The sequence below is a fragment of the Euphorbia lathyris genome, chromosome 6 (assembly GCF_963576675.1).
Source record: "Euphorbia lathyris chromosome 6, ddEupLath1.1, whole genome shotgun sequence".
Classification (NCBI taxonomy): Eukaryota; Viridiplantae; Streptophyta; class Magnoliopsida; order Malpighiales; family Euphorbiaceae; genus Euphorbia; species Euphorbia lathyris.
This window is the reverse complement of record NC_088915.1, coordinates 17,468,043-17,486,047: the sequence shown is the minus strand read 5'-3', so window position 1 is coordinate 17,486,047 and position 18,005 is coordinate 17,468,043. Positions and strand designations below refer to the sequence as shown.

General features: G+C 36.5%; 2 protein-coding genes across 3 annotated transcripts; one reads left to right on the top strand and one right to left on the bottom strand.

Moving 5' to 3' along the window:
• The first annotated feature begins 2,710 nt into the window (after positions 1-2,710).
• On the top strand, positions 2,711-5,294 carry LOC136233943 (33 kDa ribonucleoprotein, chloroplastic). Its single transcript, XM_066023679.1, has 4 exons — positions 2,711-3,097; positions 3,190-3,288; positions 4,560-4,853; positions 4,947-5,294. The coding sequence occupies exons 1-4, from the start codon at positions 2,756-2,758 to the stop codon at positions 5,043-5,045; spliced, it is 834 nt and encodes a 277-aa protein (XP_065879751.1). The 5' UTR covers positions 2,711-2,755; the 3' UTR covers positions 5,046-5,294.
• Positions 5,295-10,711: 5,417 nt separating this feature from the next.
• LOC136232739 (pentatricopeptide repeat-containing protein At1g77360, mitochondrial-like) lies at positions 10,712-14,203 on the bottom strand. Of its 2 annotated transcripts, XM_066022121.1 has the most exons (3): positions 14,053-14,203; positions 12,502-13,967; positions 10,712-11,678 (listed from the first exon to the last, which is right to left on the bottom strand). In XM_066022121.1, the coding sequence occupies exon 2, from the start codon at positions 13,927-13,929 to the stop codon at positions 12,511-12,513; it is 1,419 nt and encodes a 472-aa protein (XP_065878193.1). In that variant the 5' UTR covers positions 13,930-13,967; positions 14,053-14,203; the 3' UTR covers positions 10,712-11,678; positions 12,502-12,510. The 2 variants fall into 2 exon arrangements, with proteins under 2 accessions (XP_065878193.1, XP_065878192.1); XM_066022120.1 differs by lacking the exon at positions 10,712-11,678 and having other exon boundaries at positions 12,445-13,967; positions 14,053-14,202.
• Between the last annotated feature and the right edge of the window lie 3,802 nt (positions 14,204-18,005).

Sequence of the window (18,005 nt, the reverse complement as noted above, 5' to 3'; positions counted from 1 at the left end):
ATATTAGAGATGTCGGGAAAATGTATTTTAAAGAAAAGAAATAAAACAATTTTCTATATCCTCTTTTTCCTTTTATTTACAAATTTACCACCTTGCCCTTTTCAATTATCATCAAAACTACGTAGTTTTGTTATGTCACACAATAAACTCATTGTCACACTCTAACCCATTGTTACACTGGATCTCACCCCGATATATATATATATATATCGCATATTAGGCCATCTTTAAATACAAAAGTAAATTAATAATGAAGTAAAAGAGGTAGACTGAGATATACAATGTCTAAGCTAATTGGTTTTCCATCTTCAACTAGTATCGCAAGTGCAGTTCCAGATTGATCAACCTGCCACAATAATAAATTAAGTCCATAGCAAAAGCATCGTGCTGAATGTAATGTACTGTCAGTATTTGGGTTTAGAATCTAATTTTGACCAAAATTGACTAGTTCGGTAAAAAAAGTCAACAATTTCATCCAATTTTGAATTCTTTTCCTCGGATATTCGATCTAATATAGTATCTTTAAGATCTGTGACTAGCCCTAGTAACTAGACATCTTTGGTCCAGTTAAGACTAATATATTTCTTGTATAATTATCCTCGCCTTGATCTAGTCAAGAATAAAGATACGAAAAAAGCGTTAGGTTCTCATGAAATAACCCAAAGTTTAAGTCCTAAAGCTAAAACCCCTAAAAAATGCACTAATCCGTAATGAGATCCAAATATAATAAAAACCATTGAAACAATAGCTAAAATAACATAAAAATAAACTAAATTAGACTCACAAAACACAATAAAATGTGAGGATAACAACTTCCTCACATTTTGAATATTGCTTGCCCTTAAGCAAGACTAAAACTGAAAATTTAAATTAAGAAAACAACAATTCAATAATATTTCACAAAAGCATGACTAGCTTCACATGACATTCACCAATCTCAAACTTACAATAGAAATGTAGGAAGCATGAGGATCTCAACCGTTTCTCCATAATCTTTCGCAAGCATGCGTAACTCAAACACATCATAATATCAAAAGGGCAAGTCAAGTTGGTACCTCGCAAGTGGGCACTCAATTTCACTCCAGTTTTCAGGTGTAAATTTTTTGTGTCGCACAAATCCTCTACTAGCCTTACCTATATTAAATTTGCATTTGCATCCAACTTCTACCATTTTGCTAAACTAACCAAAGAAAGATCCTACAATCTTTTGAGGGTTGCAATGTTTGGATTAGGGACGGGTTTTGATGGGGTAGATTAGGCGAAAATGAATCCCTAAGGTCATGCACCGTGATAACTCAAACCAAAGCTCAAAGAACTATCAAGGAAGGATTTGTTTGTTTTTTCTTGTTATAAATCTTTTGTTTTGTTTTCTTCCCTTTTCCGTTTTTTCAAAGCATTTTCTGCGGCTCTTTTTTCTGCAACTTTTCAATGTTGAGTAAAATAAAAGCCTAATACAAAATATTCTACGAGCTTTAAATGTTCCTTTTATCCATTTCTGAACATTATATTTCTTCTTTCTCGGATTTATTAATTAACAATGCTTCGACAAATTTCTAACTTTGTGCACAACAATTAAGATTCATTTAGTGAGAAATGGTATTTAAGAAGTTTGTGGGATTGTAATGTGGCAAAAAAACAAAGAAAGGGGAAAATGTAGGCTTAAATGGGGTTTAACTAGACACGGTGTATAACATATTTTTGTCTCAACAAGATAAAGGGTCAAATAACGCAAACGACTACTCATAGTTTCTTAATCTTTTGAAGCTCTAATTAGCCTTTAAGTATGCTCGAGTATTTGGTGCAAATTCCATAAACAAAGACTAATAGGGACAAACTCAAGCAAAAAAATGTTCCTAGCAATTTGTGTAAAGGTATGCTCATGCTAAATCTCAAACAACTCACAAAAGATCGGGTTTTAACAATTTGTACCAACCGACTCAACTAATTAATAAGTTTCAGTGTCAAATTAGACTACAAGTTTATAACTAATAATCTCTCGTTATTTCTAAAGACCATGCGTTTTGAAATTGATGACTGTCGTGGTAAAGTTTTGTCCTGCTAAAGGTAACATAAAAGAAAACTATTTCCTCAATTTCTAACAAAGGGTCAATTTTTAGCATAAGGAAACCATTGCAAAAGAAAAGAGAAATGTGATACAAAACAAAAACACAGGGTTATCTTTTTCTTCTCATTTTTTTATTTGAGCTTATGAAAAATCTATAATTATTCTGGAAATTCTAGAATTGATTCTTGAATTTCCAGAACGAAGATTAAGAAGAAGAAATGAGTTCAGAAAAAGCTTTTGGGATTTGATAGGAAAATGTCTAATTCTTTTTCTTTCCCAATTGGATTCATTGAAATCTGAATATCGAAAAAAAAGTGAATTCTTCATGAATTTCAGCTTTGATTCATCCATTCTATTTATGCACTTCTGAAATCATAGAAAATAGAAGAAGAACAACAAATATGAACAAGAAAAAGAAAAAGAAATAAATTCTTAAAAAAAGGATTTTGGTAACGTTGACAACCGCATACACTAATTCTTAAAAAGAAACGCAAGTCCTATTTTAAGAAAAACGTTAAACCAGGTGATTTTTTTTTATTTACTTAAAAAACTTAAAATGTGCATTATTTCTTTATTTATTTATTTTTGTATTAGCCCAAAAACAATATACAAAATTCTAGAAATGTAAATAAAGCTAAGATATTTGAATTGGGTTCCATCTCAAATGTTTTGTTATCACTGCAATTGCCAATGGTGGCATTAGAGGCTCTATCTTCTCTCTTCTATCCCCATCTTTCTTCTTCCTCCTTTAAAACCCTATCTTCTTCCACACCACGTCCTCTGTTTCTCAATCTCCATTCTTCCACTTTTACCCAAAATCTTCCTCTCTCTCCTTTCCAATTCAAAACCAATCCAGCAACTAGAAAGCTTTCCTTTATTCAACGATGTACGGCTGTAGAAGACATTTCAGCAGATACAAAGCGTCAGCTACTCCAGAAGAGAAAGCTTTGTGTGGTGAATTTGCCTTGGTCTCTTTCCGTCGTTGATATCAAAAACCTTTTCGGCCAGTGTGGTACTGTGGCAGATGTTGAGGTTGCTCTTTTTTCCTGTTTCTGCTTCTATTGTGAATGTTCTATTCATGTTGTTACTGATTAGGGTTTGGGATTTTTGTGGTGAAATTGTAGATTATAAAGCAAAAAAATGGGAGGAGTAGAGGATTTGCATTTGTGACTATGAATTCTCCGGAGGAAGCTCAGATGGTTATTGATAAATTTGACTCTCAGGTATGCCTCTGTAGAGTTTTTTCTTCCCCTTTTCTGATAATCTAGTGGATAATTGCCAATTTCAATAGAGAAATTTACTTTTTCTAAGGACCAATTTTGAGACCCCTCTTTGAAGAACAATATAACCTTATCTTTCATTGTGTAATGTTCACACATGCTAAAAACTTAGCCCAATTATCCTCAATTTTAGCAGAGAATTTGACTTTTGTTTTGTATGAGATAAGGTCTAATGTTGCCCTAGTATTTTTTGAAGAGCAATTTAACTCTTATCTTTCAAAATTCAAACTGAAACTGCTGCAGTGTCCTTGCATGACGGAAATTCTAGTCTAGATTCTGCCCTTTTAGAAGGGATTCCAGAGAAAAAATCTGTTGGTAAGCCCCCACTGAACTTGGCCCTAGAACCGGTTTTCCCGGAACTTGCTTATGATTAACCCCCTGTTGCTACGTGGCTTTTTCCCCAATTGAAATGCTTACCACTTTAATCAAGTTCAGGGTCGATAAGTATCTTTAAGTAAGTTCAACAGTCTAATAGGTCTATTTAAGTAAGTTTAGGGGGTCAGTAGGTCACTATAAGCAAGTTCAGGGCTAAAGACGCTCCAAAATTTAGGGTGCCAATCGGATTTTTGGGCCAAGTGCAGGGGGCTCCTCATGTACATCGCCTTGTCGATAAACTTTGGTTCATCAACAATTCTCATCAATATTTACTTGAAAAATGAAAAAGTGTGCTAGTGTTTCTATCATGGAGTGAATATTGTGATGTTTTGTTTTCTCTCCTGAAGACCTTTATACCTATCTATGTTGCACGGACACTTCTAGTTAGTAGCGTTTCTGCGTTTCATGTCCATTTTTGCATGTAAGCTATTTTATGAAGGTTGTGTTTTAGAATTAACATATCCCGTGTCCGTGTCTGTTCCACATAGATACCTATCCCTCTTTCTATTTGGATTTTCTTTCCAAATTTCATTGTTGTGAAATTAGTTGTGATAAGAATTTCCTTTTCAAATACACATTTGGTACATCTATTTGATTGCTTTTATCTTTTTTATTATGTTTGTGCTCAATCAGAGCTTGTTGGTCTTCATCATACCTTTGTATGTATTGCTTTCTTGTGTATTGTACTGCAGCAGCCAGTTTTGTTGTTTAATTGTAGTGAAAATGATTCAAACTTGGGTGCCAAAAGTTTCAGGGAATTCAATTTACCAGTGAATTCAATTGCCATTTACATTATGTTGGAGGCTAGATACGAGATGTTTTTCGTGTTATGACTGCAGGAAGTGTCTGGGAGGATCATAAAGGTGGAATTTGCAAAGGCATTCAAGAAACCTTCTCCTCCCCTACCTCCAGGTGCCCTTATTGGAGGGGAAACACGACATAAGCTTTATGTATCGAATCTTGCTTGGAAAGTTAGATCAACTCATCTAAGAGATTTTTTTGCTGTGAATTTCAATCCAATTTCAAGTAGAGTTGTTTTTGATAGCCCTACAGGAAGATCTTCCGGCTATGGATTTGTCTCATTTGCCACAAAGGAGGAAGCAGAGGCCGCGGTTTCTACATTCAATGGAAAGGTAACACAGACAAATCAGTTGCACCAGCATTTACTTGATTTTGATATTCGTTATTAAGTACGGATACATGATCTTTCCTTGTATTTTCTGCAGGAATTGATGGGTCGGCCAATTAGCCTTAAAATTAGTGATAAAAAGACCGATGAATCTGAAAGCAAGGAACCGGAGGAAGAAAATTCGGGGGCAACATGAAGAGTAATAGGCTCCGTGTTATACGATGATCTTCTTCTTGGAATTGTTCTTAGAGTTTCGTCTTCATAAACTTTGTGAGTTTATTTAAGTAAAAGTAACATATTTCATCTCTTGTTCTGCTAAATTTGCATATAAAAGTGTCTAACTGTACTCTGTTAGTTTGTTTGTTCTTATTTTACAACTACTGAAAATGAAGCTTGTGAACATGAGTTAATTTTCTACTTGTTTTAGACATCAGCTTCTGATTTTCACCTTCTTGCATAAATTTGGAAAAATTGAAAAACCTCTTAATTTAGTAGTGTTCGTATTGTCAATAGTTGATTGATGTAGTTGAAGAATTAGCTTGCAAATTCATGGAGAAATTTGATAAATTGTAATGCAGTGGCAGCTTTGTAATTTCTGCCAAATTTTGAAGTGTCGTTTTTTTTGGTGTTTTCGGGCCCTATTTTGGATGGAAACTGGCCAACGAGCAAAACTCACAGCTTCATTGTGATGTGTGTGCTTTTTCGATCAAATTCATTCATTTGGGCATTCAAATTTGCAAATTACTGGTTTTTTGGCTTTTGTGAAATTTTCTTTTTTAGTCTTTTTCTATTCCGTTTAGGGTTTAGTTTTAGGATTTTTTCTTATCCTATTTAAGGAACCATTTCAACTGTAACAGTATACTTTTATATTGAATAGACAAATTTTGTCTTTTCCAAGAGTTATCAAATCAATATTACATTTATAATATGTTCTTGTGATTTCCGACGTTAATAGTGTTAATATGTTCAATGGTCACACTTTAATGACAAACTTTCACAAGCACATAGCCCTGTTTGGTAAAGAGCGTTTTGGGATAAAAAGAGCGGTTTTGACCAACTTTAGCGGTTTGACCATTGAAACCGTTGATTGGAGTGTTTGGTGGAAAGAGGTTTGTGAGAGAGTTTTGGGATGAAAACGCTAATTTAGAAAAAGCTCATTTTAGGAGCTTTTTCAATTAGCGTTTTGCAATATTAAAATTAATGGACTTCTTTAACCCTAATTATTTTATGTATTAAAAAAAGAAATGCCCTTATTCGTCTTTTTGCACAAACCGCTATTATCAATCAGCTAATTTTTACCAAACAGGTCTACACAAACAGCTAGTCAAATCGCTAATCAAATCAGCTAATGTAATTATCTAACAGTTAATTCCCAAACAGGGCCATAAACTCGCACACAATCTATGTATGTACATGGACATTTTTTTTTTATTATCCTTATTACATTAAGTGATTATTTCTATTGATTTTCTGAATTTGCTAAAGTGACATACAATTCAATTTTTCCAACACCTCAAGTTGAGATGAGTTGGGCAAATCAATGTTTTTTGGCTAAGTTCTTGGTGTATTAAGCTTTTTTTTTTATATATAATATAAGTTTCATATGTATGCATGTCTATGATCGCTGTTGTTTGTATCACTTTCTATAAGTGGCATTTGGTTAATGGAATTCACGTGGAGCCTGGATGACGAAATGAATTTAATCATTTATTATTAGATCAGACTTAGGAAAATTTTAAAATGGAGATTTTTAAAGGATCCCAATGTTTAGATTTAATAAGCATAGATATCGGTAAATATCAAATTCATTTGGTTATTCAGAGTTTATGTGAACATTACCTAAGAACAAAATAGTTTTTCTTAGGAAATCTTTATTTCACCATTTGGTTCATTTTTTTTATGAAATTTATATTCCACGTTTCGGAGAATGAGATTCCTTAATTTAACCTAAGTAGCTATTCTGTAATTAATTTTTTCTTTAATTCCAAAATTAACTATTGATCATCTATTTCATATTTCACGTGATAAATGGTAAAAACATGGAAAATGGTAAAAAAAAAAGTAAAAACGGTAAAAAAAACACAATTTTTTTTTTTGTAAAAACGCAGAAAATGATAAAATAAGAAGTATACGAACTTGCAATGAAAGTATGTAATACCATAGATACTATCTGGATAGGGTAGATATTTCTTGTATGAGAAAGGGTAAGTCTGCTATTATAATCCATGGGATTACGGAAATTCTGCTTCAAAGAAAAACAATGCTTCTGTCACTATCATCGACAATAAGGGACAATAAAGTTGCAAAAGAAATACTAGCAAATGGGAAGCAATGTTTGCAGTTAGAATTTAATCAATGGAAGATTTGATGTGAAAACGAGAATATAAAAGAAATGTGAATAATTCGAACAAAAAGACACACTTGTTATTCAAATTCAAGATAGAAATCGATACTTATTGGAATGGTTTTGTTATGAATTGGATTTGTTTTATCCTTATTTGGTATACAGAAAATACGAAAAATTAGGGAAACAACATAAAAGGAGAAAACACTAAAGAAGAACAAAAAAGCAATGGAGAAAAATAGGAAAAAGCAAAAAAATGAAAAAATGAATAAAAAAACAAAAATAAGAGAAAATGGAGGAAAATGAAAATAAACGAAAAAATAAAAAAAAAAACGAAACGAAAAAATAAAAGTGAAAAACCAACTTAAGTCAATTCCTTTGAATCACGAAATCAAGCAAGAAAAGGATCCTAATCCTACCATTTAAATCAATTAATCCAATCCAATCCAATCCAAGTCAATCAATTTATCCTCTATAATTCAATTAAATTTAACCTAACCAACAATATATGCAGAGGTGGAGACAGAGGGGCACCGGGGGACCGGGCTCTTCCGGCCGCCGAAACCACCATGTCCACGAGTAGTTCTGGCCCTCCTGTTTCCAAAAAATAATGATCGGGTGTTGAATTAGCATCCCAAAATAGGCTCAGGTCCTATTAGGTTTAGACCTGGGCATGGACCGGCGAGCCCGCCCGCCCGACCCAGGCCCAGGCCCATTTAGCCGGGCTTGGACACATGAAAATGCATTCAGGCCCGGTCCGGCCCAAGCCCGTATAAGCCCGTCAAAAACTGGGCAGGCTTGGGCTTTATACATTTTACATCGGGTCGGCCCGGCCCGATATAACACATATATATATTTTTTAAATATATTATATAATTATATAAATATTAATTATAATTTTATAAAAAAAAAATGAAAATATTTAAGGTTTGCTGCTTCTAAAACCTAATCTCTTCTCCTCCATTCAAAGTTTACACTGCTAGGACGATAAATGAACAGAGCCGCTCATGAGCGGCTCGGTGATCGGCTCGATAAAAGCTCGGCTCGACTCGGCTCGATTTGTAAACGAGCCGCTCGTGAACACGATTTACTGGCTCGGTTCGTAAATGAGCCAAGCTTGAGCAGGCTAAAGCTCACGAGCAGGCTCGATTAGAACATTTATGAACAAATTTTAGTTTTGTAGAAAACTATATAATTTTGTGTTAGTTCACAAATATCTAAACTTAATATTATTTCATTTGCTATTAGATGAGTTCGTTCACAAACATAATAAATGAGTAATTGACGAACTATTTGTAAGCATCTTGTTTATTTATTCACGAACTTTGCTTGTGAGCTTGTTTATGTACACAATTAAAGAGTTATTTGCAAGTAAACTTCACAAATATAATTAACAATTTACTCACAAACAATTCATGGTTAGATAATTTTCTTAATGAACCAAGTCCAAAAGAGGATTTTGGGCTCGAAACAAGCTCGAAGCTCGGCTCAAGCTCGTTGAGCAAGCCAAAGCTCGACTCGGGCTCGACTCGTTAATTTTATAGCAAGCTCGGCTCGGGCTCGAGCTCGTTAATTTTATAGCGAGCAGAGCTTGAACAGGCAAAAGCTCGGCTCAGCTTGGCTCGATTACAGCCCTATACACTGCACAACAAAACACAGAGAAGATCATTATTGAATGAAACCCTCCTTCACCGCGGCCGCATCCATCACCTCCCCAAAAAATCTTTTCATTGTTGATGTTGTTTTGATTCATAATTGTAAATTTGGAATATGAATTTCTGACATGTTTGGACTTCCCTTCCCCCCTTCTCTAATTGTATATTCTCAAAAAAATTAACAACAATGAAGCAAAATTGCTTCTAGTCGGACCAATTATATTTTAAATTTAACAACATCAATGAAGCAAAATGACTTTTAAGTTTAATTATATATATTTTTTAAATATACAGATGGGCTTGGACAGGCGGGCTTGTGATTCGTATCTCAGGCCCGAGCCAGCCCGAGCCCAAACCCGAACCCGATTAAATTTCCTGCGGGCTGGGCTTTGGCTCATCAGGCTTTATTAAAAGCCCGACAGGTTCGGCCCGACCGGCCCAGCCCGGCCCATGCCCATGTCTAATTAGGTTATCTCTAAATCCAAAATTCCAATTTTTTTTAATCCTGTTAGACTCTAAATCCAAAATTCTAATTTTTTGAACCTGTTAGACCCTCCTTGAATCCAAATTTTTTTTTTTTTTGCCTTATTAGGCTTCCTAAATCCGACTTTTTCTATTAGACACACAAAAAAAAAAAATCACAAATTTTTTTTACATGTTAAGAATCTTAAACATAATATAGCTTAATTTTGAAAAGTTTTACATTGGTACTAACCATTCTGATTATAACACGTATATATCCGAAAAAAATTTGAACAAATTCAATTTAGCAAATTTTTTTTTTACACACCACGTGTAAAATCGGCCCCCCAACCGAACAATCTTGTATTCGGCGCTGAATATAGGAATCACATTAGATTGTATGATTTTTGTGTCTTTCAGGGTTCAAGTGAACACAACTTGAACCCTACTGATGCAGGAATACCGTCCTCACTAATTTCGTTGAATTTTCAACTTATAAAAAATCCACAGAATTAGCAAGAACCGAAAGATTCAACTTCCATTAAGAATTTCTCTTATTTCATCTATTAATCCATTAGCAACTAAGTGAACAGTAATTATGAACTAACAAATACAATCTTGATTCCGTTATATATAAACACTTGCTTATTTTTGGCTGTGAACTAATTATGAGGAACAAAATCGAAATTGAAAGTTGAATCTTTCATTGAAGCACCATGAACAACCAGAAGAAACATATCATAAATTGCCACAAGATTTTATTGCTCCAAGCTAATGAACTTTTGTTAACCCCAAAAAACAAAAGTTGATTTCTTGGTTCATTAAGTTGCTTAAATTCTGATGGGTTTCGATTGGAAGGAAAGGCAACACCCATCATGAAAGAGGGAGGAAGAAAATAGAAATGGAGTTAAAAAGGGGAGTAAATGGAAAATAATCCAAGTTTACGGGTCCTTCAAAAAGTTTGGGGTGCCAATTGGAAAACAATCCAAGTTTAAGGGGGAATTCATATATTAAGCCTAAAAAAGAGCAAAAATATGAATAGTTGTTTTCAGAGGGACTGTGGTGACTAACATTTCATGTCCAAGACATTCAATCAAAACATAAAGAAAACAAGCACCTGAAAAAATCTGATTAACCGTTTTGCGATAACGACATTGTAAATTCATCAAAGATTAGCATGATTTTACAAAGAAACTGAAAATCCTCAGGCAAGAATCATAGATTGAAATAAAATAACAGAACTGAACTAAAAATGCAATGATATAGTTCATAAAAAGCAGAAGAAACCTGCAATCTCAAAGCAGAAAGGCACTGTTTAGAACAAATCACTTAAAAGAAATGAATTCTTATATGATTTACAATTCTAACAAATTAAGCTTGTCTTATGTAAAAAATGACTGAATTCTATAAATTTCATTAATGAATATGCCAACAAGACTTTCATCAAGTTAATGTCATATAAATTCTCAAACAGAAACAGCAATAGGAACATTACAGCGTGTCAGCTAGGCATTAAGTATCCGGATCGAACTGAACCGGAACCCAGATCTCCGAACTGAACCAGACCAAATTTTTAGGACAATTCAACTTTGGGGATTTATATTTAGAAATCTCTAACTTTCAATTCAATTCCGGAGAATTTCTAATCTCCGAACTGGACCCACCGTGCCCAACCCTAGTGAAAACAAGCAAACAAGTTCACAGAAGCTCTTTCCCTTTATCGTTCTCCTCTATTTTCCACTCATCTTTTGCTGGAACACCTTTTTTTTTAGTTGGTCCACTTTCCTTATCTTTTTTCTTGCATATCCTCCTTCATTTTGTCTTTTGCTACTCTTTTCTTTCCTCCATCTGGCTTTCTGGTGTTTCTTTTCCTTTATCTATTCAGACTATTCAACATCTTTTACTTAATCTCTCACTTTTGTTAATCTCTTTGTTCTTTTTATTTTCCTATATTCTACAGAGCTCAATATTAAGAAAAACATAAAACATTTTTTCCTACATTCATATGAAGCTGGGAACTAACTTACATTTTCTGGTCCAAACCAGTTGGATTCTAATCTAACCTTTTTCTCAACTCCTCTGCCTGATGCCTTTGTACATCCATGGAACGTCAATCTCAATCATTAAGTTGAGATTGTATGGACAACTCGGGCTTGGTAAATACAAGAGATTTATCAACTGTCAATAAGTTCTCAAGCTCCATAAATGAAAAGAGAGAGCAACTAGTAACTATTAATTAGGGGGCTTTATTGTTTCTCTCTTTACCTCTTAAAAGGCACGCAACTGCTCCTTGGACCTAAGCTTCAACTGTGCCTTGCTCCTTCAATAATCATGCATCTAGGAAGTTCTCCATCCCCTCAAAATCAACCTACAACATCCATGTTCCTCATAGTCACATCCCCCAACCATTCTAAAATGCAGATGTTCTTTATACACATACATATAGATCGCACAACACAGTCACAAAATCTAGAGTTAGAGTAAAAAGAAAGTTTAGAGCCAACACAGAATAGAATATCTATATCTATCTATGCATACACACAGAGTTACTGACATTTCTAGCACATTTGATAGAAAAAGTGGAATAGCGAGACGGGCATAACAAGACAAACGGTTAAACTGAATGGTGTTTGCATAGGAATAGAGGACCCAGAGTGAGGACTAAAGGAGCACTAGAAGAAGTACAGGGGGATGAGCTGCAAAAATTGCTGGCTATCAAATCTGTTAGAAACTCAAACACCAAGATGAAAATAGAGAGGAGAAATACTGATATATATTGATAAATATAGAAGAAAAACAATGATGAACAATGGATAGAACTAATGCCCTAATCCCCACAGGAGAAAACTCCCTCTCTACTAAGTAGATCCACTGCAATAGCAGCCAAACAACAATCCCAAAACTTAAATTCCCGTTTCCCTACTCTAACACTAACTTATATACTAATGACTTATACCATAAATACCCCTATCCTATACAATTCACCCTTCCAGAACCTTCCTAATAATGAGCGAGACCATTCTCTATCAAAATCCAAGACGTAACTATGTGAGTTGAGGACAAGACCAAGGAACAAGGAGACAAAAGATTGCTCAATGCTTTCAAATAATAACTACCGCATATCACAAGTGGTATTGAGCAAAACAAGGGAACTATAACTCATAAATAACATGTATAAAAAAGGAGTTTACAGCATCATATCAGGACGATTTCCATCGCTTAGAAAGCCTATCAAACTTGTCTCTTGCACTTCTACCCTCCTTGTAAAAAGCATTTTTCAATTTTGCCATAGTTGATTCATATATATTGATTTCTCTATCAAGCATATCTTCTGCAAATCTCTTGATCTCTGAGAACCTACGCATATTACAGAGTCCATTGAGAAGCGCATTTGCACTTTCATCAAGAGGCAACTCATTGGTTTTGAGCATGTAGTCCCATATTTCAATTGCCATTTCAGGGTCATCGCCATGCATCAACATTGAGATGGCTGCAGCACAATCAAAATATGTTGGAGGGCTTTCATTCTTGATCATCTCACGGAAGAACTTGCCCGCTTCAGAAACCTTTTGGTTTTTAATTAGAGATCGGAAAATCATATTATATGTCGAAGATTCTGGAAAAGCTCCGTATAAAACCATCTCATCAAGCAACCGAAAAGCATTGTCACTGTCGTTTTTGCTGCATAGCAAGCCAATCATCATATTGTACATAGTCAAATTGGGTAATAACCCACTACTGATCATTATATCCCACAGTGGAACAGCATGCACATAATCATTTTGCTTAGAAAGCACATCAAGAATATGGGAGAAAAATTTAGAACCTGGCAAGCAATCCTTGTCCTTCATAACTTTAAGGAACTTGACAGCTTCACCTGCTTTCGAAGCTCGAACGAGTGTGTTCAAAAAGGCATCATATGCAGGAATGTCGTCGCGACTCCATCCAATCTGCTTTACCATCTCACTGAATGTAATCTTTGCTTGAGCTGCATTCCCTTCCTTTTCCCACCCTTCCAACAAAATAGCATATGAGTCAGCATCTGGAGAAATCTTCGACTTCATCCTCTCAAAAAACTCCAATGCCTTCATAGTCTGATTATCCACACGACAGATTGCACTCAAAAGTGAATTCACAGCCACAACATCTTGTTGAATACCATACTTATCCATAACATCAAAACTCATTACAGCTTCATCAAACCTACCATCAGAGCAGTAACTCCCAAAAACCGAAGCAAAAGTCGCCATAGACAACACATTTTCTTCTTTCATAGAGCGAATTGCATCCCACATAGGCTCGAATAGGCCGTTCTTACCAAGCAGGTCCACCATAAGATTCCAAGCATATGGAGAGGGTTTTTGAAAACCCCCGACCCAGCGGAAAAATTCGATCGCTGAAGTAGGGTTTTTGTAAGATAGCTTAAGAACTTCATGAACAACTTCAGGAGTGGGAGCAGTTCCAACTGAATTGAGTGCAGCTTCAATATCTTGCAGATCAGTTCCGGTAAGAATTTCAGAAAAGAGTTTAACTGATGAGTGAACATCAGGTGCGCCCAATTTAGTGCTGTAATGCTGCAATTGGGGTCGATAGGGAGAATGTTCGTCCACGGCCTCCATGGTTACGGATTATCTTCGCAAACAAACGGCGAAAAACCCTAGATATGAAATCGAACGGAAAAAATGAAAACCTATCATCAAAAATTCGTGACCACGTGTAGAGAATTGGATATGGAAAGTAACCTGATTGTTTGCAGTTTATAATTCATCTTCTGATACATTGTAGTTGGCCATTTGCTCACTCGTCGTTCGGGAGCTACGACTGCTCTCCCTGGCTTCCGAGAGTTTTGACTTTTAAGGGATTTGAAAAGGAGGGAAATAATATCAAGTAACAAGAAATTAATTTAACCAAAAAAAGTTACAAGAAATTAAACTCCTTTAATTCTTGACTTATATAGCATTCAGAAATGTCCGACGTTTGATAAAATCACTTGCACTAAAATATTAAGCATTTATTTAATTTAAATATGTTTGATAACGGTTGTTTCTCCACCACTTAAATTAGCTAAGTAAGTTAAAAATCACTTATTTTGATAAGTCAAAATATTTAATTTAACATTTTAAGTTTTTTTTTTTGAACAAACAAGAATGTTCTTTTATTCAATATTTAGACCAAGAGTATCAATAAGTAATAAGGACCGAATAAAATCAGGGATCCTAAAAAATGAAGACGAGCTAGCATATGAACGTGGCTCCCTAACAAGAGCATGGGTGACACAGTTCGCTTGCCTGAAAGCAAAAGAAAAGCTAGCAGTAGGTAGCTGTTGAGCAAGATGTTTACATTGCAAATTACCAAATCAAACTCACTGAGATTTATAGTTTCCTTCTTCATGCTATCCACAACGAGTTTTGAATCCATTTCAATTTGAACTGCTTGTGCTTGCTGTAGAACCAGCCATGACAGAACCTCTTTTAATCCGATCGCTTCAGCCATTGTAGGATCAACCAAATTAGCCTTTATGTTCGTATAGCACCATAGAAAATTCCCTTGTGAATCTCTCGCCACTGCACCAATTCCAATTTGTCGAGTCTCCCTAAAGATAGTTGCATCAATGTTCGCTTTGTGAAGACCTGCAGCTGGCCTTTCCCATTCCTTTCTTCCATTATCTGTTTGTGCTCTCACCACCCCCTGTTCCTCCCTAGTCTGAGCCGCAACGTACTGAAAAAGGAAATCCAACGCTGATCGCACAACCATTGACGGAGGAAGGATCGGCCGATCCCAGATTTTACCATTCCTGTGTCGCCAAATGCACCAGAGAATAACACAAATCCTTCCCATTTCATGTTCTGTATGTTGAGAAATCAGAAGCTCGAACCAGTCCCTGAAGGAATCGACCGGCGGAATATCCAAAGTGATTGACGCTGCCGACCAGCAGCTTACCGCGTAGTGGCAATCCATGAAGACGTGAAGGCCGTGTTCCCCAAACTCTCCGCACGAACCACAATTATTCGTGATGTCCAATCCTTTTCTGCATAACCGATCACGGGTTGGTAAAAAATCCGCACCAAGCTTCCAAAGGAACATTTTCACCCTCGGCGGAAGTGTTAGCCTCCATATCTTATTCCAAATTTCCGCTCTACCTTCAGTAGTTGTACCTACATCCAGAGAAGATTGGTTAAAAATAACACGGTAACTCGATTTGACTGAGTAACGCCCCTTCGAGTCAAAGTGCCATCTTAGCACATCCGGCCTGCTTAAGTCACCTCCTGGCAGACTAAGAACATCTCCCACCTCCTCTGGTAACAAAATCGAATTAAGAATATTCAAGTTCCAATCCGTAGTTCCAGGCAACCATAAATCCCTTACCATCCTTATACCTTCAGGCACTGCAGGTTGTGGATTAACATAGAAATCATCTCTAGGAAGCCAGGGATCACTCCACACTCCCACCCTCGAACCATCTCCAATCCTCCATCTATAACCCTCCCGAACATAATCGATAGCACTATGAATGCTTCTCCATGTCTGACTCGGATTAGTACCTAAGGATGCCGAGAAGACGCTCCCTCTAGGGAAATATTTAGCTTTGAGTAGCCTACTTAGAAGAGCATTCAGATTTTGCACAATATTCCAAACATGTTTACCAAGGAGAGCCAGATTGAAAGACCGTAAGTGACGAAATCCCATTCCACCTTCCTCCTTCCTCTTACATAACCGATCCCAAGATGCCCAATGCAGTCGTCGCTGCCCATTCTCTTTCTTCCCCCACCAGAAAGAATTAAGTTGTTTTTGAATTTCCTCACATAAAGCAATGGGCAAGAGGAAAGCACTCATAGTGTAAGCCGGGATGGCTTGTAACACTGATTTGATAAGTATTTCTTTCCCGGCTTGTGAAAGCATAGTGTTTTGCCATGAATTTATCCGCTTCCAAACTCTCTCTTTCAGATAGGCAAAAACTTCCCTCTTCTTTCTCCCAATCAGAGAAGGCAATCCCAGATATTTCCCTCCATTCAGAGGACTCTGAACACCTAGCAGCAGTCTGAGCTGTTCCTAAAGGTCCATTCTCACATTTGCGCTAAACATCATCCCAGACTTCTGGAAGTTGACACTTTGACCCGAATCAATCTCGAATTGCTGCAGAATAATTTGTATTATACCCGCCTCTTCTAGAGAAGCACGAAAGAATAAGATACTATCGTCAGCGAAAAGAAGTTGTGAGACAATCGGTGCGTGCGGGCAAATTTTGATACCATGTAGACTACCACTAGCTTCCGCTTGCTTAATTAATTGAGTCAGCCCCTCCGCACATAAAATAAAGAGATACGGCGAAAGCGGACAGCCTTGACGAAGTCCTCTATTAGGTGTGATTGCTCTACTTTCCTCTCCATTAATTAAAACCTTCTATTCCACCTGAGTGACACACTGCATGATCCAACTGATCCATACATCCGTAAAACCCATGCGCCTCATAACCGCCCTAAGATACGACCATCTTACCCTATCATATGCTTTCTGTATATCAATCTTTAACGCCACATAACCCTGTTTACCATTCGTTTTCCTGCGCATATAGTGTACTATCTCGAAGGCAATCATGACATTATCCAGTATTGATCTCCCTTTCACAAAAGCCGATTGTTCCGATCCTACAAGACCCGGTAGAAGTGGCTTTAGACGATTTGCAAGCACCTTAGCAATGATTTTGTAGATCACATTACATAAGGATATTGGTCTGAACTCTTTAATTGACACCGGATTAGCATCTTTTGGAATCAAAGTGATCAGTGTTTTATTGATTGATGGAGGCAAAATACCATCGCTTAGCCACTGTGAACAGGCTAGAAAAACATCATCACCAATAACCGCCCAGAATTTCTGGAAAAACCCTGGGTTAAGGCCGTCAGGGCCCGGGGACTTGTCCGGATGCATCTCCATGATTGCCCTATCAAATTCAATTTTGATGAATGGTCGTTGCAGGGACAATGCTTCATTGTGGGATAATCGTTGATGAATGTAATCTACCATCGGATCCGAGCTGTTTTGTTCTTCACTATATATATATCTGTAAAATACTCACTGATATGCATTTCGAGATCCTCCTGAGATTTCACACATTGCCCACTATCTGTCTGTAATGAAAGAATTCTATTTCTTTTCTTCCTAACAGTCGCTGAAGCATGGAATAACCTGCTGTTTTTGTCGCCCCCCTGGAGCCAGAACAATTTTGACCTCTGTTTCCAGAATGCCTCTTCCCGATCTAGGCAATGTTCAATTTCCTTCCCCAATTCAGCAATTTCACCCGCAGAGTTATGATCATTACTCTGAATTTTGACAGCCAATCGGCGTTGGAGCTTCTTGACTTCTCTCCGAAAATGAAAGCTATGCTCCATGCTCCACTCTCCCATAAATCTAGTACAACTTTGCAATTTCTCAAGTAATATTGTCCCTTCTAGTCCTTTCCATTTTGTTGAAACCAAATCTATGAACCCTTCTTCTTTTAGCCACATGTTTTCAAATCTGAACTTCCAACCCCTGCAATTATGAACTTCCAACGACGTGTTTAATTTCAACGGATAATGATCAGAAGTAGTCGTAACCAGACATGTAAGATGGGCCTTTGGAAAATAGTCCAGCCATGCCCTATTGACCATGCACCTATCTAATCGTTCCTCCACATGATTATCCGCCCCTCGTC

Bases quoted from the DNA above. Each gene is read 5' to 3' on its own strand.
- LOC136233943 (XM_066023679.1), top strand. From the start codon at position 2,756: ATGGTGGCATTAGAGGCTCTATCTTCTCTCTTCTATCCCCATCTTTCT. The intron at 3,289-4,559 runs GTATGCCTCTGT...TTATGACTGCAG, and splicing joins TTGATAAATTTGACTCTCAG to GAAGTGTCTGGGAGGATCAT. The intron at 4,854-4,946 runs GTAACACAGACA...TATTTTCTGCAG, and splicing joins TTTCTACATTCAATGGAAAG to GAATTGATGGGTCGGCCAAT.
- LOC136232739 (XM_066022121.1), bottom strand. From the start codon at position 13,929: ATGGAGGCCGTGGACGAACATTCTCCCTATCGACCCCAATTGCAGCAT.